This window comes from Euprymna scolopes, chromosome 24, assembly GCF_053919585.1.
Source record: "Euprymna scolopes isolate OS-2025 chromosome 24, ASM5391958v1, whole genome shotgun sequence".
NCBI lineage: Eukaryota > Metazoa > Mollusca > Cephalopoda > Sepiida > Sepiolidae > Euprymna > Euprymna scolopes.
The window spans coordinates 11,192,009-11,216,604 of NC_136505.1; the positions used below are offsets into that span (position 1 = coordinate 11,192,009).

Consider the following 24,596-nt stretch of genomic DNA (forward strand, 5'->3'; position numbering starts at 1 on the left):
AAGGCAGACATGCAAACAGACATACATATATACATACATTTATATATTGGTAACTAAAAATTTTCGACCCAAACTGATGAAAAAGCTTGCCCTATCTCTAAATACCCTTTATGTAAAATTTCAAATATTTAGACCAGAAATTGTCTGAGTAATTTGGAAGAGACCGCAGAGGTCAATTTTTTTTAACTTTGACCCCTATTATGACCCCTTAAAATTTATTGTTTTGGGCTCAAATCAAGTTAAGTTAGATCCATGTCCAAGGAACCTATATCTAAAATTTCAAGTGCGTAGACCCAAAATTGTCGGAGGAGGTTGGTAGAGTTCTCAAAGGTCAAATCGTTGAACTTTGACATCTTAATCGCCAAATTTATGGCCAAAAACCGATCACATCGATTTTCCCAAATCTCAGTAACCTGTATATCAAATTTCGAGTCTGTAGACTAAAAATTGACAGAGTTATTGCATAGGGAAATGTACACAGATACGTTCACTTTTATAGATATATAGATATAAATTCCTTTAACAGAAATGTTTGTATGTTAGATCACTAATGTATGACAATAGCTCTTAATTTAACATAATCTAAATTCTAATTAAAGAATCACTCCATATTTCCTTCATAAACGTTTTATTGACAAGCAGTTGTTTCTGACCATATTAAGAGCATATATGAATGTCGTTCCAAAAATAATGTCTCCTATTTTTTTTAACTAAAAAATAAGGACATTGAAGCATTATGAAGACAGAGGTAGTATCATCAAAACAGGCGACCTTCTGTGTCCCAGAATCAATTCTTCTGCATAGTAACCACTATTGTCAGTGCACTTTTGCCAGTCTTTGATGCTTCGATCGTAAGCCTTGTCGTTAACCGCATCGGCTTCATAAACATTCAGCAGGCGCCGGTGAATGTTTATCAGGTCAGTTTTACTATAAGTTAACATAAACGTTTGTGTGTTAGATACTTAATGCATGACTATAGCTCTAAATTTGAGGTAATCTAAATCCTAGTAAAAAAATCACTCCATATTTCCTTCATAAACGTTTTATTGACAGGCAGTTGTTTCTGACCATATTAAGAGCATATACGAGGGTCGTTCCAAAAGTAAGTCTCCTATGGTTTAACTGAAAAACTAAAACATTGAAGAGCTATGAAGACAGGAGTGGTACTATTAAAATGAGCAACCTTTTATGCTATAGAATTCATTTTTCGATATGGTCACCACCATTGTCGATGCACTTTTGCCAGCCTTTTTTGATGCCTTTGGAATGTGCTTTGTCATTTGCATCTTTGTCACCATTCTGTAATTGAGAAACTTATCCACTGACATCAACTACATCAGCTTCATAAATGTTCAATAGGTGCCGGTGAATGTTGATTAGTTCAACGTTTTTCTGCATATAGACTTCAAAGACACATCTCTGCTTCTGGCGCACATCTATGACAGGGTTTGCTTTCTGAGTTTAACACTGTCAATATTTGCAATGGAGAGATGAAACTTTTAGATCATGAATGCAGAAGCTCAGTCATCATAACAATGCAGTTTGCATCATGGTTACATCTAGTTATCATAAAAAATATTTTCATAGCTCCAATATATATATATATATACGTCATCCAAAGATACCATTTTGCTGTATCACAGTTCTTCATTGTAGCTAGATTTTTTTTATTATTTGAAAACTTCAGACTACTGTTTTCATCTTTAGTGTTCTCTTCACAACATTTCGGTCGATGTAACCTCCGACCATCCTCAAATGCATCTTGTTGAACTCTGGAATCTGCTTAGAATTCTGAATGGAATTTTTTTTAGTTTATTAGGGTAACATGCTCTCATTCCATCAACCCTGACTGGGTGGAGGTCCTAAGTAATTCCCAGTTGTATTTTGAGTGTTGCCTGCACTGAGGATTCAACCTCCAAAAGTCTGACATTTACGATTGAATTTTATCATGCACTTTATCAACTGTACCATGAATCCTTACAGAATCCTTATTTCAAAAATTCAGAAGTGTTTTGTTTTTTTATTGGAGTGGGGTAGCAATTGGAGATTCTACCTGCTATTCCATCAGCACAAGTCACAGGAAACAAATGTTATTTAGTCACATCTTCTGCTTGGTACAGATTGTGAACCCACGTGACTTATTTTTCGCCATTACTTCCGATCCAGGGCAAGTTGGTTGATGGACGCCCAACTGGTGAGAGATGTCCAATCAAAAATATTTTCTCTCCATCTTCTCCTTGGCTTTCTTTTGCCTTCTAACATACCCTCAAAGCATAACTTTGATCAGCCAGTGGTTGATTGTTTGATATGGCCAAAAAGTTTAAAGGTTTTACTTTTGATTTTATCAAATAGAGAGAGTAAGGAAGTAGTTTGACGAAAGGTGTATATTGGGGGTGGGTATCAGAAATCTTAATGTTTATATAAACAATATTAACTATGGCAAGTGTTCTACTTGTTTATAAAGAGCTTTGCATTATTGCTAATCGTAGTTGGTGATTATGCCTACTTCAATAAACAGTAGCATAACTGTTTATTTATGAAAGTCAATATATTTTTATGATGATTCTCTATTATATATATATATATATATAAAGGGGCATTTCAAAAGTAATGCCTCTTTTTTATTCCGCCTGAATACATCAGAGGGGATTGCAAATATATATATATATATATATATATATATATATACAGAATGCACAGATAATGATTTTTAAAAAATGCACTTAGCTCTATTCAGTAGGATATTGAGCCTTATACTTTAAGATTTATTGTCTCAGTTTGGTTCCATTCTGATATTGAGATTTTTTCTTACAAATATGCCAAACTCCAATGTGCCAGCAGAATACATGATTTTTAAACACTGATGTTATCATCTAAGATGGACGAATCTCTCTTCTGATTTTCACTCTAAAACCATGTCTCTTTTTTAAACACTGCTTTATCATTTCTGATGAGGTCGCATAGATATAATATTTTAATAGGGCTTAAGTTTCTCCTACATGGTTTAAAAACCAAACCAAAAACGTTTTAACAGTAAATATAGAAGAACCTAAAAAAAATATATAAAAATATTTTTTAGTTTATATACTTATATACAAATTTTTAAAATAATTATTTTAATTTAAAAATTTCTATTTAAATGAGTTTTAACAAAAAATGAGGAAATGAGTGAAAAGTTTGAGGATTTTTTTTATTGTGTATCTGAGAATTTGTGATGCGTGTACGTGTTACAGGTAATGTGTGAATTTGTGATGCGTGTATGTGTTACAGGTAATGTGCGAACTGTCTTTGTTTGTGTTTCTATTTTGAATCTAGTGTAAGCTTCCTTCCCATCACGTGTGAAAACCACATTTCCAAATATACTCTGCACCCTCGTCATGTGAATTACCCACTGTTCTCAAATAGTCTGTTCGATATGATCCACCTTCTAAAATACTTTTCACAATTCATCAATGTAAAAGTTCATATTTCAATTGTACTTTTTTCTTTTTTTTTTTCTTTTTTTGTTGTTTTAAATGTTATTCTTTTCTACATTTTCTTTAATCATTTTATTTTTTTTGTATTTTAAAAAATGTTTTTAAATGATTTTTTATTATAATTTCCAAATTTTCGTTTTTTTTCTTTTTAAATTTTTTTTTTTTTTCACTAAAAAGAAAACCTTTTAATGGCTAAGAGAATCTAATGTCTCCTGGGAAGATCTTCCAACTGATATTCAGCAAGAGTCGGAACACTTTAATTTGCTTAATGTCACCATCTGCCCCACTCCCTCATTGATGCGCCAATTAACATTGTTTTTATTATGCAAATTAGCAAATGGAATAGCACAACATCTGCAGTGCCACCTATATCACAATGCTCTAAACTTATAATTTAAAAGGGGGAAGTAACTCAACATGAAATTGTTATTTCAGTTCTTATAAAGATTTAATTGATTTTTTATCTCTTTAACATTTATGAGATATGAAATCGGCTATGATATTAAATTACTTTTCTTTAATCATTTTTTTTTTTTTTTTTCGTATTTGATATGCCATAAAATAGATGAACCAAAGAGTGGTTTCCTGTCAGATTCTTATGTCCTTTTCTGATATTCTTTTGATGTATGCTTAAAATAAATATGGAGGAAGAGCTAATTTAGATGGCTGCCGCTTTTTAGCCTTTTTAACTTTTACATCCTGGAATGTGTAATATATAATTTTATCGACTTTGCAGGTGTTTCTTTTAATGTTCTATTTTTATTTTAAGTAATTTTACCTTGTAAGGAACAATTTTTATACATGCTTGATTATGCATGTTTGCATTAGTGTATGTATGCGTGTGTAAGGATAAAAAATATTGAACGGAATGTTGTGGAAACAGAATGTATCAAAAAACAAAGGAAAAACAAACACAGGAAGAAATTATTTGATTTTCATTTCTTCCTGTGTTTTTCTTTTCTTTTTTTTTTGTGTTGTTTATATATTAATCATTTTATATATATATATATATATATATATATATATATATATATATATATATATAAATTTTAAGATGTAATACCAATTTAATATCTAACACTTTAATGCATATAATTTTTTTTAATTCAATCTTAATTCTAAGCCTTGTATAAATTGTCTAAATAAGACTCCATTTATTGTTTATCTTGTTTTACTGTTTTAATTCTTAATCTGTTTTTTTGTTGTTTTTCTGCCAATCTCATCTGGAATCTTTCCTAATCTACTTTTGTGCCATGTTCAAAATATTTACTGCTTTTTCTTTCTTCCAGATTTTTAGATCTCTTTTCTACTTTCTCTCATTAAATCTAGTTTCAGATATACACAAGCATTTGTAGTTAGGTAAATCAGATCTTATAATCTACATATTCCCCTCCCCATCCAAAAAAAGTGGTAAGAAAAAAAATGAATTAAGGGAACTTTTTTTATACCATTGGCCAAAATATTAATGTTGATTTATTTGTGTAGTTGTTTGGCTTTTTAAGGGTGGAATTGATTAGATGGTTAAAATGAAATAACAAGTTTAATAACGAATACATGAAAAGTGAAAAGATGACTAAAATGTGATTCACTTTTGTACAAGGAAAAGCAAATGAAGATGAGAGAAACTGAAATTGTTCAAAGGAAAATTATGAATTTAATTTTTTGATGTCAAGAAAAAAATGGATGTTGACAAAAAAAATTTATTTGTATTTGGATTCATCGGACTATTGTTCTCATCTTAAATGTGATTTTCACAACATTTCAGTCGATGTAACCTCCGACCTTCTTCAGTTGTATCTTGTTGAACTTGGGAATTTAGACGAAATTTCGATTGTTTCTTTTTCTTTCTTTGTTTTCTTTTTCCTTTTCTTTTGTTTCTTTTTTTTTTTTTTTAAATACAATTGCGAATTACTTAGGACTTTTATCCAGTCATGGCTGACAGAACAAAAACATGCTACCCCAGTGAAGTAAATAAAGGGTTCCGTTCGAAATTCCATCCAAATTCCCGAGTTCGACAGAAACATCCCCAAGTTCTACAAGATACACCTGAAGAAGGTCGGAGGTTACATCAACTGAAACGTGAAAATCACACTCGAGATGAGAAAATAGTAGTTAGATAAATCCTATTAATACGAATAACCAATCCTCATCTACAAAATTCAGAAACGTCATAACAATTTTATAGACATTGATTTTTAATGTGGAAAAGAAATTGAAACTAGAGAAAAACTATTTCAATTTTCTACTAAAAAAACAGAGGTACTGGAGGTTTTTTGTTTTTTTGCAAGAAAAAGTAGGAGTTAATTATAAATTTTCTGTGAGGAAAAGAAATGAAAAAAGTATTAGATTACTAGAAATAAAGTAAAAAAAAAAAAATTAACATTTAAAGATGTTAACTGTTCTCTAAACAAAAAAGATAAAAGTATCACTCAGTTTTTTTTTTTCTTTAAACTAAGGAAAAGTACAATGAAAACAGTAAAAGTGATAAAATGAAAAATAATGATACCTCGCCCTTTTTTATTTTATAGTAAAGGCAAAATGAAATATGCTTTTTCAATCTTATGCCTGTGTTATAAGGAATCTGTTATGCAGAGTGAAAATCTTATTAGTTTGATCAATTATGCACTATAAATGTTGGGAACTCACTTTTTTATTTGGGGTCAAATAGCAACTTTTGTTCAAGTTTATTATATGGAGTGACTTCTTTACAATGATTATTGCATTTCAGTAGTCAGCAATTCAAAAGGAGATTTTCAATGAAAACAGATGAACCAAATCGTAAATTTCCTCATCTCTCACTTCTATCAACAATCAAATTATTTTATGACATTTTGTTTTTTTTAACATCTAAAAAAAAATTATTTTCAATATTTTTTTTGCAGTTCCTTCTAAACTCTCTTTTTTCCTTTTTATTTCTCTTCTTTGTCTCTTAATTTCTTGTTGCATCTTCCATGAGTATTGGATAACTTGTATTAACAAATGGAGCGGCACAATATTTGTTCCAATTGTTCATTGAATGTCTTGACACAATTTAAATCTCGTCTGCTTTATTGCATTTTATAAGGCATTTCATTATATTTTTTGTTTTGGTTTAAAAAAAAAAAAATTTAAATACGGTTTTGCTGCCTGCTGCTGCTATTATTGCATGCTGTTGTTAATAATAATAATAAATAATAATTATAATATTAAATAATTAGGTTGCTTAAAATAAAACTGATATCTTTTTAGTAGCTCTTTAAAGTCTGTCTCTATTTTAAAATACAAGCAAAGATTCTGGCAAATTTTTTTTTTGACTAAAAGAAATATTTTAATGAAAAATAATTTTGTTTTAAAATTTGTAACATGGAACAGCCATGAAAAAGCACCAGTAGGCTTTTGGCTAGGAGCAAAGTGTAGTATGTTTTCTGATATGATATTAAACTTTTCTGTAAGAGAAGGAGAAATCTTACAAGACCAAAATCATTTTCATTTTTGTCTTAATTCAGAGTGCACTTTTCTGGGGAGATGGATATGCCCCCCCCCCACACACACACACATAAAAAATAACCTTAGGTCTAACTTTAGCCTCGTGAGGAGACAACATGAGAAGGCAGTTATATCAATACTTACGAACAAATTACATTTGAGAAAAATGTTCATAGAATAGATTTTTCAGATGTTGTTCAAAATTAATTTTGCTTAATTTCTTCAATTGAAATTTGATAGGGGATTGTACTTACAAGGTAAACAAAATGGAAATTCTAATTCTGAGAATCTTTGTTTCTAGTTTTTTGTTTTTATGTGATTTGTGTTAGTATATAGAATAATGGAGAAGTATGGAAGCAAACTAGTAGAAATAAGAAGACAAACGCATCACTAAAGCAGAACCAATATTTCAGCGAATTCAAACAACCTTAATCTTTGGTATAGAAAAGCTTTACTGATAAGAAAACGAGCTTTATATACAAGTTATCTAAGGAGAGGAATTTTGTCTGTTTTATTTCCTATTTTAAACTCATATACGAGAGGCGTTCCAAAAGTAATGCCTCCTATATTATTTCATCTGAATGGATCAGAAAGGATTGCAAATTGCATTGTTATTATGACTTGAAAGTTTTGTCTCTCTGTTGCAGATATTGACAGTGTGAGAATCTAAGAAAGTAACTCCTGTCATAGATGTGTTAGAAGTAGAAATGTCATTGAATTCCTGGCAAAAGTGCATTGAGAATGGTGGTGATAATGTAGAAAAAGATATTCTGGAGGATAAAAGGCCACTCGTCTTTGTAGCTCTTCCTATTTTTGAGTTAAAAGATAGGAGGCTTTACTTTTGGAACAATGCTTGTGTGTGTGTGTGTATATATATATATATATATATAGTCTTCGACATACAGTCCTGTTTCGTTGTATCACAACTCTTCAGTGCCGCTAGACTAGCACCTCTCCCAAGCCGAGGATTGAACCTAGAAGCGTCGTGTTGACAGTAAGCATTTCTACCGATCAACCCACGGGAGCGGCGCCTGTAAATAATCTCGCCAAATGTCTATTTAAACAAACATCCGTTCACCACTCAAGACAAAATGATTAAATATCTTCATGATAATCGACCTATTCATTCATACTCTTTGCATGCAATGATGACGGACATATTTATTGACTTGCATGGCTGCATATCTACTCTTTCTCGGAAATCTTGTCTAAATTATTCCTCGGAAATCTTGTCTGAATTATTCCTCTAACATAAAACAAATATGCTATCAATATCTACAATCAATGGAACAAAAGTTAATGCTGTGATTTTTATATCTCTGCTTCTAAGATTTACAACTGTAAGACGCCATCAATATACTTTTTAAAAATACTTAAAATTGGGACCTGTTGACAATAGTGGTAAGTTGGGAATTCTTACAAAATTGTTATACACACATGCACATTACCTACTGCTAACCATAAAATGCATGCCAATTATTTTTTTAAGTAAAAATATTGGTAAGAATGCGTGCATATTCGATGGAACACTTCTGAAAAAAAAAAACTGCGGATCACCAGATTTAGAAAACTAAAAAGATAAAGCCTTCTAGAGATTTGTTTTTGAAATAAGACAACCACCAATAAACACAACAAAGGAATCACAAGAACAAGAGTTAGATTTAAAAAATACAATATTTACTTACAAGGGGAAAAACTTCTCTTTCTTTCTGTGTGTGCCTAACAACAAGCATAATTTCTTTGAACAGTTTTTCAAAGAACTTTCCATCCATGGAACATGTTGCTAAAAGATTGCTTTCCTGAGAACTACAACATGCTCATCTCCAAATCCGATATAAAAAATTACTTGTCATAAATCATGCTCATACACCAATTTTTTTTTTCATTCCATTATTTTCAATCCTTTCATTGTATGCATCATTTAACTCCCAATCTATATAACCTTATCCTTGAGTGGATTTTAGCCTTCATAAGTGGCAACTCATTAATAAATATTTTGTTTTAAAATAAAAAAAATGTACAGACATAAAATAAAGAACTTAAACAGGAAGGGATAATTGCCTAAAAAATAAGATTGAACAAAAACATGTACATAATGACACAATCAAACTTTGGAAAGAAAAAAAAAAGTAATTATCTGCCTGCAAACAGGAAAAAAGGTGATTGGAATGGAACTCCAACCTCTCATGCATAAATGTTAACAGGAGAGTATGCACATTTGATCTAAAGTCAAACACATCTGAGGAAGGAATGATAAATATAGAATACAGAACTTCCATCTGAACATGCTGGCACAAGAACACAATGCAAATATAAAATATTAAAATATATTGTAAAAATAAAAGGTGAATTTAAATAGCTTGTCTCACCGTTGTATGTCTTAATTTGCTTCAGTTTGTCTCGATCCGTTACACCGCTGCAGTGTATTGCTTTTGAAAAATATCCTTTATATACACACTAGACAGTACTTCTACTCTTCAATGAGTGATAGTGTTTGGTTCTTTACAAGTTTAAAGAATTTTGAGTCCGTGCACTGGGTCTTTATAGAAATGTAAAGATATTCAGTTGAATTAAATGTAGGAATATTGGTTCTTTCAGCGATTTTTGTGGGCACAAATTTTTTAGAGATGATCAAAGATTCTTGTCGTTTTTCATTTCAAAATAATACTGCTGTCAGGTTACCCCTATGAAATTATAAAAAAATTCAGCTTTCTACGATGGTCCCAATCCTGAAAGACAATATATATATATTTTTTTTAATCATGCCTTTTCTTGAAATAACGGTAAAGATTTTGTGTTTATGCATTCGAACAAGCAACAAAACACAAATTTTGTCAGTTGATGTGGGAAGTTGGGGTTAATATTTTTGCAGGCTGCTATATGCTTTTCATTGGTCATCAGATGAGATGAATCGATAACTGAATTGTGCAATTTATGACTTAAACAAGTTTAGGTTACTTCTATGTCTGAAGCTTAAATGGCTGAGATGATTGTTGGACACAGGATGCAAAAAAAATAGCAACACTTTGACTAGTGAAAGGAAAGAAAAACAGGTTCTTTTAAATAAAATTCTAATAAGATGGACATGTCATTAATATATATATATATATATATATATATATATATATATATATTAATGACATGTCATTAATATATATATATATATATATATATATATATATATATATTAAGTTATTTTTTAACTTATAAACACTAGTGTTTCAAGCTTACATAGTCATCAGTATATAGCAAGTGATAATTACTGCTGGTCAGGAGATTTGAACCCAGTCACAAAGCCACTGTTGACTTTTTAGGCTAGGATCGTACCTCCAGGTCACTAGCAATTAACGCAAGAATTGAAGGAAATTCGATGCCTCCATTTCAGTCTCTAAAGACAAAGGATACCCCCTGTAGGGGCAGTTGCTTGTGTAATTATGAGGCAAGGGTTGTGCAATTACCAACCACACCTCTCCTGAATCGGCAGTGTTTGATTCCAGTGGCAAGGAGAAGTCCAGGATGACTGGAAACAATGCTGAGATAAGCGGAGAAGACATGCAGCACCTGGAAGTCTCAAATGGTCACCCATTTAGTACTGACCAGGTTCAATGTTGCTTAACTTCAGTGATCCAATGGGAATCAGTGTGTCAATGTGATTATGCTGTACGTATGAAGGAAATTGTGCCCATAAATGTCATGCCGGCAGGCATACATAGTAAACAGTCGAAGTATTCAACAACATAAGAATATTGTGCATATATATATATATATATATATATATATATTTTTTTTTTTTTTTTTTTTGACCGTCCCTCTTGAGAAAGCCTGCATAAGACAGGCGAAACATTGAGCCTCTAAGTCTCTCTGCCTCCATCTTAACTTTATATCATCGGATTTTATCCATTTTTAATAATTATATATATGCAGAAATTTAGATTTAATTTAGTCGCTTCTGTATACGTGAAATTATTTCTGAATCTGCAGAATAAAATATTAATTTGATTTGTAAATCCAAATTCAATAAACCTTTTAATTCATAAAAATAAATTTCTGTAAATTGGCATATTTAACATCATTTGTTTAAATGCAGGTCGGGCACCATAGAAGTGATTAATATTTAATAGAAACTGAGAAACCGTATGAAATAAAATTATTGTACATACTTTTCCTGCTCGTATTGAAAAGAATTTTATACACGTTAAACATTCCAAGACATTGAAATTACTATGTACGTATGCCTCTCACCCATACAGCTTATGGAAACAGAATTGATATAATTGTTACTAATGCAGACCCTGATTATTGCATGCAATATTCAAATTAATATCATCACTGGGAAGTCAGTGTCTCGAATATCCAGAGAAAATGTATAAATCCATCTATCCGCCACTGTGTTATAGATAGAAATAATGTCAGACATTCAATGCTACCAAGACTAAGCTTCTTTCCTTTAATAACTACAAGAAACCTTCTCAACTAATAATAGCAATGGCCAATGATACATTACCTGAAAGTACTTGATTCAAACTACTTGGCTTAACATTCACGGGGAATATGAGTTGATGAGTTGGAATAGATATATCAAGGACATTGGCAGGGCTGCTGCAAAGAAGGTGGTCTCTCTATACCATGCTAGAAAGTTACTTATACCTGAGAGTATCCTGTATCTCTACAAAGCCACCATTCACTCATGCATGGAGTATTGTTGCGACATTTGGGTTGGTGCATCTGCTACTAGTCTCTCACTCTTAGACAAGGTTCAAAAGAAAGTTGCCAACCTAATATTAAGGTTCTGCAGTGTCACTTAGGTTTCAACCTCTGTCTGATTGACGAAATGTTGCGTCCTTCAACCTGCTTTGCAAGTATTTTAATGGTAGGTGCTATGACGAACTACGTAAATACCCTGACAAGCAGCAAAATTCCACCCCTACACAGATCCTCAGATGCCAGAAAACTTTCTACTCTAATAGTTTCTTCTCTAGAACTGCTAGACTTTGGAATTCCCTTTCGGGTTCCTGCCTGCCTGACTGTACTGACATGCAGAAGTTCAAGTGTAATGTACCTATTTACTATGCCTCCCCACGGGACAGAGTTAGACACCAGGGTCGTTTTTTAACGTGGAGAAAAGGTAAAAAAATAAAAATTGTCTCAGTCGTGAAGGATTTCTCCTCCACCGAAAGAGAACAAGAAATAGAAGTGCAGCATCTGAAGAACAGATACTACACTTTGATCTTGTCCCGAAGGCCAAGAAAACATTGTAAACAGACATCTTGCTGCTGAACTCCCTACATAGTATCTCTGCAAATTATGTTCCAGGTGATATCGCCCTACATCAAAGTGGCACTGTGTTTTGTTTAGAGTGAAGATGTAATTTTAAAAAAAAAAAAAAATAGAGAAGATTTGACTAGAGTTTTTATTCAACTGCCATTAATATCAGCTGTGGATATCAGTAACATTTTTGTGAAGGAGTGCTATGGACTAGAAGCCATTTTTTTGGTGACTCTTGGTATGAAAATGCACTAAGCACCCGGTGTGGAGATAAAAAGCGAGGAGGGGACTATTTTTTATGAAGTTCACCTATCAAAACAAAAACTACACGCACAAAGTATTAAAATTAAATTCTAAAAAAAAAAAAAAAAAAAAAAGTTATCTTTTTTGCCTGTGGAAATGCATATTTATAAAACTTTTTCCCTTTTCATATTAAACCTTTTTTTTTTCTTATCAAACGATTACTACAACTATTTCTACTACCTCTATTACTATTACTACTACTACTACTACTAAAATCACTACAATTTCATACAAAGATTCTCCAAACTTCCGCAATTATGGGAAGTGAATGCACAAACAACTTTTTCTTTTTCTGACTGGAAAACTCCTCCAAGCTCTTAACTGTCCCTTTGGTTTGGATTGACTCTTCTTTAAAACCAATTTTATTCTTGGCATGTCCAATATTTTTTGTTTTACCCGCAGCAGCATCCCCTGCCAGGCTCTCTTCGTCTAAAAAGTGTTTCATCCCATGATTCCGGTTTTACTTCCCAGGATGCTTTATTCTTGAGATCGACCACCCCACCGTTCATTCATCTTCGGCAGGTATGAAGACTCCAAATGCTGTCCACTCGAGTCGACCAAAAAAACAAAACAAAAATAAATAAGAGTCCGACCCTGATATCATAATTTTCTTTCTGCTTTAAAAATGTATGATTATATAATGATTTTCTATTTAATAACAATTATATGATGACCTATTTTATAACAATTGTATGATGGCCCCTTATTTTGTGGATCTTCACGATACAAATTAAATCATACCGGTTTTTAAGTTCTGACCAATTGATTTTTACCAAACATGTGATTTTTTAATAACATTGGTAAAGTTTCAAATTTAATACATTAATTTTATTTTTGCATCCCATTTTAGAGTCATCCAAATACTTTAAAATGGTATATAAGTAAGATTTGGGGCGGAAAAAACACTGGAGATATTGCATTTTAAATTTTGCCAGTATTGTCAAAAATTCACCTTTTTTGGTAAAGGTTAAAAAGTCCTAATTTAAGAACTGCTCAACTTTATGAGATAAAGCCTTGTGCCGTTCATATCGCAACATTTATCATGTAGCATTTTTTTTGTAAATCAAGTTAACGTTCACTGTTTTTGATTACAAGAAATTAATTTGTGGATTGTTTTGGTATGAAAAAATCAAAAAAAGTGTTATGCCATAAAACCATGAAACCAATCAATGAATCCGTTATAATAGGTTCTTAACAATAGTTCTCTGTTTATGAAAGCGTTGGATCACTGTAGGATAATCCAAATTAATGAAACTCTTGGGTTTCAAAATGATCTCCAGATTATCAAGAACAGAAGGATGAACTGGTTTGGCCACGTAGTCAGAAGTTCTTGAAGCAGTATATACCGAAACTTCAAGAAAGAATTTCCTGGTAATGGTAATCTTAACCCGAAGCACTGGACTGATCATGTCTGCAGTAATGTAGAGTTTCTTTTGTTAATGATGACCAGATTGTAAAACCCCAAAGAAAATGGAAGGATTGTGCATCTAAAAAGTGCAGAGAAGCCACATCATAATAGAATTTGGATTTCTCTTTTGGCTAGGAACAAAGTGTAGTATCTGTTCTGATGATACACTTTAGTTAATTCTGTCCTTGGTCGATGATGGAGAAGTCCTTCTAGACTAAAGCAATTTTTATTTTTGTTCCAATCTAGAATGTCCCCTTTTTTAGGGAGCTGGATATCCCCCCCCCCCTGAAAAAAACTTTTTTTAATTAAAAAAAAAAGTTAGACACTTTGTGTTTAACTTTGCCCTCGATGAGATGCAAGTAATTAGAAGCTCAAATAGGGTTGATATGTCGTAAACTCTTCAGTTTACGACATATCAACCCTATTTCAGCTTCTTCTAATTTTTAACAGCCTATAAATTCTTCACTTTTGAACCTCGACACATGCTTCCAAATTTTAAAGCAAATTGATATGATATCAGGTTTTCCAAAAAGCCTAAAAGTTCATCAATACCCCCCTCCCACTCATTATCATCAGCACCATAAGCATCATGTAACCATTTTTACCATCAATGCCAAAAGAACTCTTTCACCATTTTTTTGGTGAAACTCTACTCTTGGCAGAATGGTTATGGTCTTACATGATATGCCAGTACATAGTTGCACCCCCTCAACTTCACCTTGGCAATCACTCTCTCTCTCTCTCTCTCCTATTTTTAACACCAAATTATTAACTTTTAATGTGTTGTTATTTCATGCTTATTTTGCTTGCTTGAACACTTAGATGCATGAAAGTCTTTCTTTCTTCTTCTTTTTTTTTTTTTTTTTTTTTAAATCCTAGTTTAAATCTACCATATTGCAAAAATAAGTTAGTATACTGGCAAAGTTTGCAGTTCCCACATTGACTACTTTGTTGGAAGAGGTCCTGAAAGCAATGTGAATATTCAAGGAAGAATTTCATGTGGTAGGCCTCCAAAGCGCTGTACTGATCATGTCTGTAGAAAATCAAAATTTTGTGATCCTCAACAAATTCTCTCATGCCAAATACATTTTTGTCTTGACATGAGGTATTACTTTCCTCACTTTTCTTTTTTTCTTTAGATAAGGATTTATAATTTATTTAGATTATTCTAATTACTGTTCTCATCTTCGATGTTGTTCTTACAACGTTTCCGCCAATGTAATCTCCGACCTTCGTATGCATCTCGTCAAACTTGGAAATCTGTATGGAATTTTGAATGGAACCGTTCATTTAATCAATAACTTCAGCCATATCCAGACAGAAATTTTAAGTACTTTGTAATTGTATTCTTGGTATTGCCTATATTGAAGATTGAACCGCTAACCTTTAGAATACTGTTACTTAGAATTATTAATTAGCCATTGCGCCATGTTGTAAGAATAATCTTCAAAGTGAGAATAGTAGTCCGAATAATCCAAACAATCTATAGAGACTAAATAATTTCAAATGAATCTGTATTAGTATTCAGTACATGAATATTTTTGATCGGGTGTCCTTGAGATGCGTGGATAAGATTTTACTGCATCCTTTTAAATTTTTATGCATCTTTCACACAGGATGCATAGCTATCAGCATCTCTGCATATAATAATAAGTGATATGTGTATATATTAATGTTGGATAAGATTTTAAATGTTTTGGACAAGTTTTTTCAATTTGATAGCTTGACACTATTGTGTCTGCTTCTTCTGAAAAAATTAATGTTTTATTGTATTTTTTTTTTTAAATTGGAATTGCTTTTGTAATATACACCCCCTTCTTCACTCAGTGTATTTTTACGTTTTGTAAAATATATGCAAACATTGCATAGGAGAGGGAGGCGGGGATTTGGAATCGTCCTAATACTTATATATATATATATATATATATATATATAGGAAATCCCTTTTTTGTATCTCACATGGCATTGTAAATGTTTCTTTTAACAAATATGCATACATGTTTTAACTGATTTACAAAATCAACAAAATACAAATTCTTTCTAAGATTGTCTTTCAACTAATAATTCATCAGAAGGACCAATGTTAATTTGCTGTTAACTTTTAATAAAACTTGATTTAATTTTTTCATCTTATTTGTAATATGGTAATATTTAAACATTAATTTTATTTCTTTAATGAAAATATCACTGTTCATTTCATTTAGTTATTTTCATTTTTTTTTTTTTTGTTGTTTCTTTTATTCCTTTGACCTGAAAAATTTGTGTCAACATATGCACTTTTTTTTATTATCTTTAAAAACTTTTTCTTCATTTTGAAAACCAATTTAGTGAATGTTGTACAGAAGTTTTTGTTGGATTTTTTTTTTTTTTTTTTTTTTTTTTGCTGCAATTTATTTTTTGTTAAACTTGAAATATTTTTGTTGCCTTCATTTTATCTCATTTGTTTTTTGTTCTTTTTTTTTTTGCTTTGTTTCTCTTAATTTCTTTTTTTTAATTTCATAATGCATTGCTCTGATTCCTAAAAGAGATCAAAAACTCAAATTCCTTGAATAAATAAAGACTGATTGCATGAAGAAGCTATTTTTTAATACTTCAATTTTTATTTTTAAATTCATAAAACAGGCATATTTTGTCGTTTGTGTTTTTATAAAAACATTGATTTATCATTAACTAGAAAATTGTTTTCTATAATTTAACTCCTACTGGTGAAATATATGTTTACAGATACAATTGAATTAACTTTAAAAATTGTAAATAGCAAAATATAAATTTATTTTATTGTTCAAGCCAAGGAAATTTATATCTTTAGAAAGATTTTTTAATATGAAAATTAGGGAAATGCCAGACAAATTCATTGAACCCATGCAAAATTAAGACCTTCAAATATTTCTGCTGTTCAATGTGATTGACTTGGTATGTTTCTCTGATAGAACTAGTATTCTCCTGTTAAAAAAAAAATTGAGTGTTACTTTTTGATGTCTTTTAAGGATTTTTTTATCCTTTTCATAATTAATGCTTTTTTTTGTTTTGTTTTGGTTTACTTTTTTCCTTATTTTTATTTTTCACATTTAATCATTCTTTTTTTTTTTTTTTTTTTCTTCTCTTGTCCCTCTCCTCCGTCCATATTTTCATCATTCTCTTTCCCCAACATTTAAAGGACAAAAATGAAGGGAGTTCTGAAGGAGTTCTTAATATTGATCAAGTAAGCGCTTGCATCTGAAACTTGAATTTTGGAATGCGTAGACTGGACCTTAGCATTTACCATTTCCTCTCTCCCATCCATTCTGTCTTCGCTCCGAACTCATTTATTTACTAATGTGAATGATTTCTTCAGTGTCATGCCTATGTTTACTAGATTTCATCTGGATAACTTAAAAGCATCCATTCTGCTTCCACCTCATCTTTTTTATCTTTTAATTCATCTTTAACCCTTTATGACCTGAATTATAACGTAGATGATTAAAAAATTATTCATTGAAAATTTTAGGCAGTTTAAAGGGTAAGGGTACTATGATTGTCTTCAAACTGGAAAAATTATGAAGTTCAATAGTTAAACTACCACTGGAAATTTTTGCATTTCATGAACTTACCTTGATTATTATCCATAGTGATTTAAAAAAGTATGTTTATGACAACAAACAAAATCACTAATCTCGGAGACGGATGGTGGCATACTGAATGTAAGCAATTGACAATTGCAATCTGGAGGTATCTGGTATCTCCGCAGATACTGAACTAATATGTACAAGGTGTGTTTGAATCAATTCCCACTTTATTTATGCTGTTATATTCATTTAATTACGACTAAATGAACTAGTTCCACCAGGTCGTGCAGGGTTAACTCTTCTTTTACATATGTAGAAAACGGAGGGGGCATATAAACAAAGGCAGGAGCATACTTTTTGTTTATTGCTTTCTTAAAAATACTTAGATCTGATGACCTCAGTGGAAAATGAAATGTACGAGGGGTGTGCAATAAGTAATGCCCCTGACCTACTTCCCATAGCAGTAGAACAACGAAACTTGACACAGTTATTAGTCTTTCTCTACATAGGAATCACTCAGTTATGCATTTCTCCCATTGTTTGATGCAGCTCGGGAGACCATTTTTGTAGAACACCCCACGTTGGCCCTCCAACCACGACGTGACTTCAGAAATCAAGGCTGCATCATCTAGGAAACGCTTTCCTTTCAAAAACAACTTCATGGCTGGGAAGAGCTGAAAGTCAGAGGGTGCAAGGTCAGGAGAGTAGGAAGGATGGGTGAGGATTTTATAACCAAACGCCCGTGCTTCTGATCTGGCGACATGCGAGTTGTGGACCGGAGTGTTGTCCTGCAGGAGGGGGGTACCTTTGCTGATCTTGCCCCGCCTCTTGATTTTGATAGCTTCCCTTAATTTCCTCAAAAGTGAAGCATAATAGGCTCCTGTAATTGTGGTACCCTTTGTCAGGAAATCTGTCATCACTACTCCGTCCTGGTCCCAGAAGACTGTGAGCATAACCTTGCTAGCGGAGGGCTGCACCCTTGCCTTCTTTGGAGGTGGTGAGTCCAAGTGCTTCCACTGCATTGACTGGGCTTTGGTTTCTGGATCATAGTGATGGACCCAGGTTTCATCCTGTGTAATCAGTCTTTTGAAAAACTTTGACTCGTCTTCTTGGCACATCTACAAATTCATCCTCGAGCACTCGATGTGTTCTCGCTTCTGGAATGGTGTGAGCAACCAGGGAATCCATCTGGAAGACACCTTATGCATATGCCAACGGTCATGAATGATAGTTTCCACAGACCTTGTACTAATCTTGACATCTTGGGCTATTTGGCGAATAGTAATGCGCTGATCTTCCAAAATGGCAGCCTCAACTTGACGGGCAGATGCCTCATCAATGGCAGAAGTGGGGGGGGGAGGGGGGGACCAGATCTGGGAGCTGTTTCCACAGACTTCCGGCCATGTTTGAATTCACGATGCCAGCGTTTTACAAGGTCATATGATGGGGCATTATCACCATAAGTTTCTTTCATTTCATCAAAAGTCTCCTGTGGTGTGCGTCCTTTCAAATACAAAAACTGGATCACTGCTCGACATTCAACAGGCTCCATTTCACACCTGACTCAGTTTAAACACCTGTAAAACAGAAACCACAATTAGTTCAGGAGCTGTAATTTGCCACATAACCTGTAGAGATATAAATCATTGCACATGCAAAATTTTAGCTAGATCAAACAACTGGAAGTGGGTCAGGAGCATTACTTATTGCACGCCCCTCGTATATGTGCAGGAAGTTCTTAGAAATTTGAATTATCAAAAAGAATGAAACGTCTTGTAACCAAACGATTCAGATATTTCAGGGTATATATTAGCAAATAAAAATTGAGATTCAAATAATTCAAATATGCAGTGTGTGGCTTCTAATGGTTTTATTTTTGCAATAATTGACAATTTTAAATATCAATTCTTAAAAAAAAAAAAGATCATTTCCAAATTTCATAAGTATAGCTTTCTTTTATTCAAACTATTTCAAGTTTCATTATTGCATATGTTTATCAGAAATGTTAACAAATATTATGATTAACATTCTTTGGTTTTTCATTTTTTTTTTTTTTTTTTTGTCAAATACAAAAAAATCAGTTTCAACCAACAAATAAACTTTAAATTACAACAAAATTTATGTTTACACGGATTTATCAGCTCAATCTATCTCTAAAAAAAGAAAATGAAATCGTGTTTGCAGAAGAGAAACTGTTAGTTTGATCACGTCAAAAGAATGGTGCATTGGTTAGGATCAAAGTGTAGTGTTTGTTCTTATATTACACTATTACTACTACACATGTCTTTGCTCAGTAAATGGGAAGTCCCTCTGCACTGAGGTAATGTTCTGTTATCCTAATCCAAAGTGTTCCTTTTTGGAAAACTCTATTTTTTCCCATATTAAAAAATTGACATTGTGTCTAACTCTGCGTGTGTTGAGGCAAGTAAATAGTGATTGGATTAAATATAGAACAGTTGGCAGGAAAAGGCCAAAGAAAACACGAGGGAAAACTAATAAGAATAAATTTGAGTGAAAGAGGGGTAAATAAAGACCTGACCAGAGATTAGTTGTAAAATCAATTTCTAAAAAGCCATTCAACATGTAAAACAGACCAACTGAATATGATGATAATGATAAAAGAAGGCATTTAGTTTATCAGTTAGTTTGGAAGTCAAGTTCTAAAAGCCATCCAACACATGCCAACATGTAAAGCAGATTCTACACCAAATCTGATGATGAGCATCTGATATTGTGGTGATGCTGTTTAACGTTCACACAAGCAATAGTCAGGAGAGCGAACGAAAAAAGATGTTTTACAAACCTTATGAATTCGTCTTGAACTAAAACACTTTTTTTAAAAAAACATTTCTGAAACTTTGAAAGTTTATGATCTTGTGTTTTTCTGGTTTCCCTGCTTTGGCAGAAGAGGGAGCGCACCATTTTGTTTGTTTGAAGTGATATTGTTTGTAGCATTACTACTGCACATTTTCTGATAACAAACACCAACGAACAATAAAAAGTAACTGAAGAGAATTTCAAAAGATAACCAAGAAATGTGCACGTGAAAGTCGTGTAAAATGCATTTACTATTGTAATGTATCTTGTTTGTAGTTGTTATTGGGAATCCTTTGATCATTTTGTAAGAGCTACAGTCTTTTTTATTTAAAATTTCATAATTTTATTGCCCTTAAAATAAATTTTTTTTTAAAAATTGCTTTCTCTATCAAATTTATCCTCCATAAAGGAAATAGGGAGTTAGGGTTAGGGTTAGGCTGCAACCAAGACACACTTCAGCATTCAATCAAGTGGTTGTGGTCTGTTTTTAAAATTCAAGTTAAATTATTAAATAGCTAACAAATCTTTTACAAGTCTCTTGGGAGCTCTTAATATTCAAGTATCTCTTGTCATTAAGAGTTTTTAAATATATTTTATTGTTGCTTCCTGAAATAAAAACCAAGGTTAATGATGGCAGTTTCCATTCAGTGTTGGATATATTTCATGATTCTCTAGTGATTTTCATCTGTTCTCCATCTGACTTCTTAGGCATCTTAGATTCTGTTCCTCATAGCTGGGAATGAATGGATTCATTGGATATTCACATTAATTAACCGAGATTAATTTCTCCGGCAAAAGATATGAACCTACAGCCAGTCATAGGTTATATAGCAACTTGTGTTCATTTAATCATATACAATGAACGATTGTTATTGATTTGCCATTAAATATCTAAACCAAATAACTTTTCTCATTACTGGTTATTAAATAATTTAGGATTCTTGCTGAGCATCCCATCATTTGTTAAAATGTAAAAACACATTTTTCATATGTCTCACAAACGTTTTTGGTTCTTTGCCGAATCATCTTGTTATGTAGGGTCTTGAAAATTATAGCTTACAGTATTGTAACTCTTTGCAAGTGAAATTTTTTCCTCAAGCATCGTTTTTCGTATGTGTACTTTACTGATCAAACATGAGTCAAATACTGCCTCCTTTCCTTTCGAGTTTAGCTCCCTTTATGTTCAATAACTCTTGATGCTTCACGTGGGTTATTTCGTCCTTCTCTATAAAACCCTCCACACCTATTGAGTCATTTTCTCCTGATTTCCCCACGCCGGTAGTAGAGGGAGCACACCTTTTGTTTCTTTGAGATGAGATTGTTTGTAGCATTATTACTACCAATCATTACGGTATTGTCTCGCCTATCTCCTGACACTTAACTGTTATCCTTGAGTGGCCTTCAGGTCTTCATAAGTGGTAACCTTTTTGTAAAACAAAAAGAAAGATAAAAGAAATAAAAGAATTTTCCTAGTTTCCTTTCTTTGTGTTGTCTCCCTTCTTTTTAACCCTTAAAATTCTTATACATGATATTATCAACAACGTAATTTTTTTTTTTGCCTTTGTTTTTATATACGTCTCTTAGCAAACATGTTTTTATATACGCCTCTTAGCAAACATGTTTTTATATATACGTCTCTTAGCAAACATGTTTTTATATATACGTCTCTTAGCAAACATGTTTTTATATATACGTCTCTTAGCAAACATGTTTTTATATATACGTCTCTTAGCAAACATGTTTTTATATATACGTCTCTTAGCAAACATGTTTTTATATATACGTCTCTTAGCAAACATGTTTTTATATATACGTCTCTTAGCAAACATGTTTTTATATATACGTCTCTTAGCAAACATGTTTTTATATATACGTCTCTTAGCAAACATGTTTTTATATATACGTCTCTTAGCAAACATATTTTTATATATACGTCTCTTAGCAAACATGTTTTTATATATACGTCTCTTAGCAAACATGTTTTTATATATACGTCTCTTAGCAAACATGTTTTTATATATACGTCTCTTAGCAAACATGTTTTTTTTAATATGTTTCTTAGCGGCCACTTTTTCTTAAATATACGGCTCTTAGCAACCAAATTATGAGTATCCTTAAATTAATCATGTTTTGATATTAATTTATATTTAGATGCTTTTTTTGCACCCCCATCTCTTTACATTGGCACGTGGCAATTTTTTTACATGTATATTTTATCTGAAAAAAACTGTTTTAAGTTTTCAAATCGACTAACGTAATTTTTTTCTTCATTTTGTTCATTCTTTTCTCCCAAATTTAGAAAAAAATCGTTTCACTCTAAAAATGAAAGATTTTTTTTTTTTCTTTAAGTCTTAATCACATTTACTTCATAAGTTTTGTATGCAACATAAGATTCAGATTTCTTCATTTTTAGATTGAAAAAGAATTAGCGATAGAAATGTTTTGGTTATGTTTCTTCAAATAAAAAAAAAAAAATTCAAAAGCACACACAAATTAAATAAAAAAATAAACCAAATTAAATTAAAAACAAGAATACCTACATCGAAGCAAATGTACTGCAGAGTTTATCCCAATAGCTGTCATCTGCATGTTTTAAGAACAAATTTAAAAATTTGTCTGCTGAAGGGATTTTCCTGAAAAATTGTCATATGGATCACACCATCAAGTAACACTGAATGCAAGTAAGAATTTGTAATTTAAAAACAAAATAGAAATATTTCATTTTTGCATCTGTCTTGCTTTGCTTTCTGCCAGCTTATATTGATACATCCACGCATTGTGATCATCTTCTATAAATTATTCGTTCTTATCCAGAGTTCCTCATTTTAAAAAACAAAATGAAGAAAATCTATCTAATCCACATACCCATGATGAAGCGAAGATATCATACTCCAAAAATCATAAATTGATCAAATAGTTTTATTTTTTGATAAAGAAAATAATTTTTAACCTTGTGTTTTGTCACCCCAATTATGCTTAAGTGCTCATAATTCCTAATTGGCAGTTTATTTCTTTTTCTCCCTCCCTCCCAGTACTCTCCTGACTCAATTAGAGTATAACACCTGTGGTATGACGCAGTTGTATCTCTATTTTCCTTGGAAGGTAATGGTTATGTAATCAACTCGTATTCATTTTTCTTGCTATTTCAATTTATAGAAACATTTTGTGTTCATCGTAGATATTAAAAAAAAATAACACAAACTGGTGTATCCTGTGGGTATTTTGAAATGAATTTGATCTAAATCGAAGATTCTTTAATTTTTCCTTAGGTTTATAATTTATTTTATTGTATTTTTTAAATTTTTTTATTAATATCAACAAGTGATTCAAATTGTGGGCATTCTACATAAATCTTACAAGTTTAAATGATTAAGTTATCCCCCTTTGTTTGGGGGGTGGGTATGAGATTGTTTTCAAAATAGCCAACAAGATGGGCGCTCTTAGGTTAGTCATAAAAGTTGAATTTTCTTTAAAAAATGAAACTACTTGATCAATTTACGTGCTTTTTGGAATATAATATTTCCATGTTGTCACAGCTACGTACATCATACAGAATTTTTCATTTTGTTTTTAATGTTGGTGAAATTCTGGAGAACAACCAAATATATATATATTTACTGCGTTTCAATTACTAACGATTACTTTATTGTCCAATTGTCTTCTGTACACTCTTTAACCCTTATCCTCGAGCGGTCTTTTCACCTTGATAAGTGGTGATGCCTTTGTAAAAAAAAAAAAAAAAAAAAAAAAAAAACTTTTTTTTAAAGTAAAAAAAAAAAAATAGAATGATTTCTGCTCCATTCAGAAACGTCAGTAATAACGACTTCCATACTTCCATGCTAGTGTTACCAGTAAAGACCTTTGGTTTTCATATCATTGCCATCTTTATATATGAATCTTATTTCTTTACAGATTTTTCAAATTAATTTTCTTGAACAACTAATCCATCTGTAAACCATGGTTACTTGATTCCTCGCACTCGCAAGAAGCATCGTGTACAATTTTGGGGGGTGGGTGGGTGGGTGGGTGCTGCAAATAATTTTTTTTTTTTTTTTTCAATTTGTTCAATCATTCTGTCTTTTCTAATTTTTCTTTCAAGCTATTGTATGTATCAAGGGCTGTGGAATTGTCGCATGAAGAGTCCAGTTCCTTTATGATATAATTGTAACACTGAATTCTTTATTTATTCTCCAACTCAACTATGTAATATAATTGTTACCTTTATAAAAATCAGACTTCGACAAAGTCAACATCATCTTTTCAGAATATTTTAAAATCTTTTTTTTGTAATACCATTTATATGCTATTATTTTTCAA

At 31.8% G+C, this 24,596-nt stretch overlaps 1 protein-coding gene across 50 annotated transcripts in view; it reads left to right on the plus strand.

The window, feature by feature from the left end:
- LOC145246585 (protein MTSS 1-like) overlaps positions 1–24,596 on the plus strand; it is a 395,811-nt gene that overhangs the window by 271,998 nt on the left and 99,217 nt on the right. For 12 of the 50 annotated variants that reach the window (XM_080108206.1, XM_080108208.1, XM_080108211.1 and 9 more), the window contains one exon: positions 17,075–17,119. The exons of 32 other annotated variants lie outside the window; for them this stretch is intronic. In XM_080108206.1, the coding sequence (XP_079964332.1) occupies positions 17,075–17,119 (45 nt within the window). Of the gene's footprint in view, positions 1–12,911; positions 13,032–17,074; positions 17,120–24,596 lie in introns of all 50 variants that reach the window. 6 more of the 50 variants (XM_080108202.1, XM_080108201.1, XM_080108203.1 and 3 more) reach the window with 3 other exon arrangements.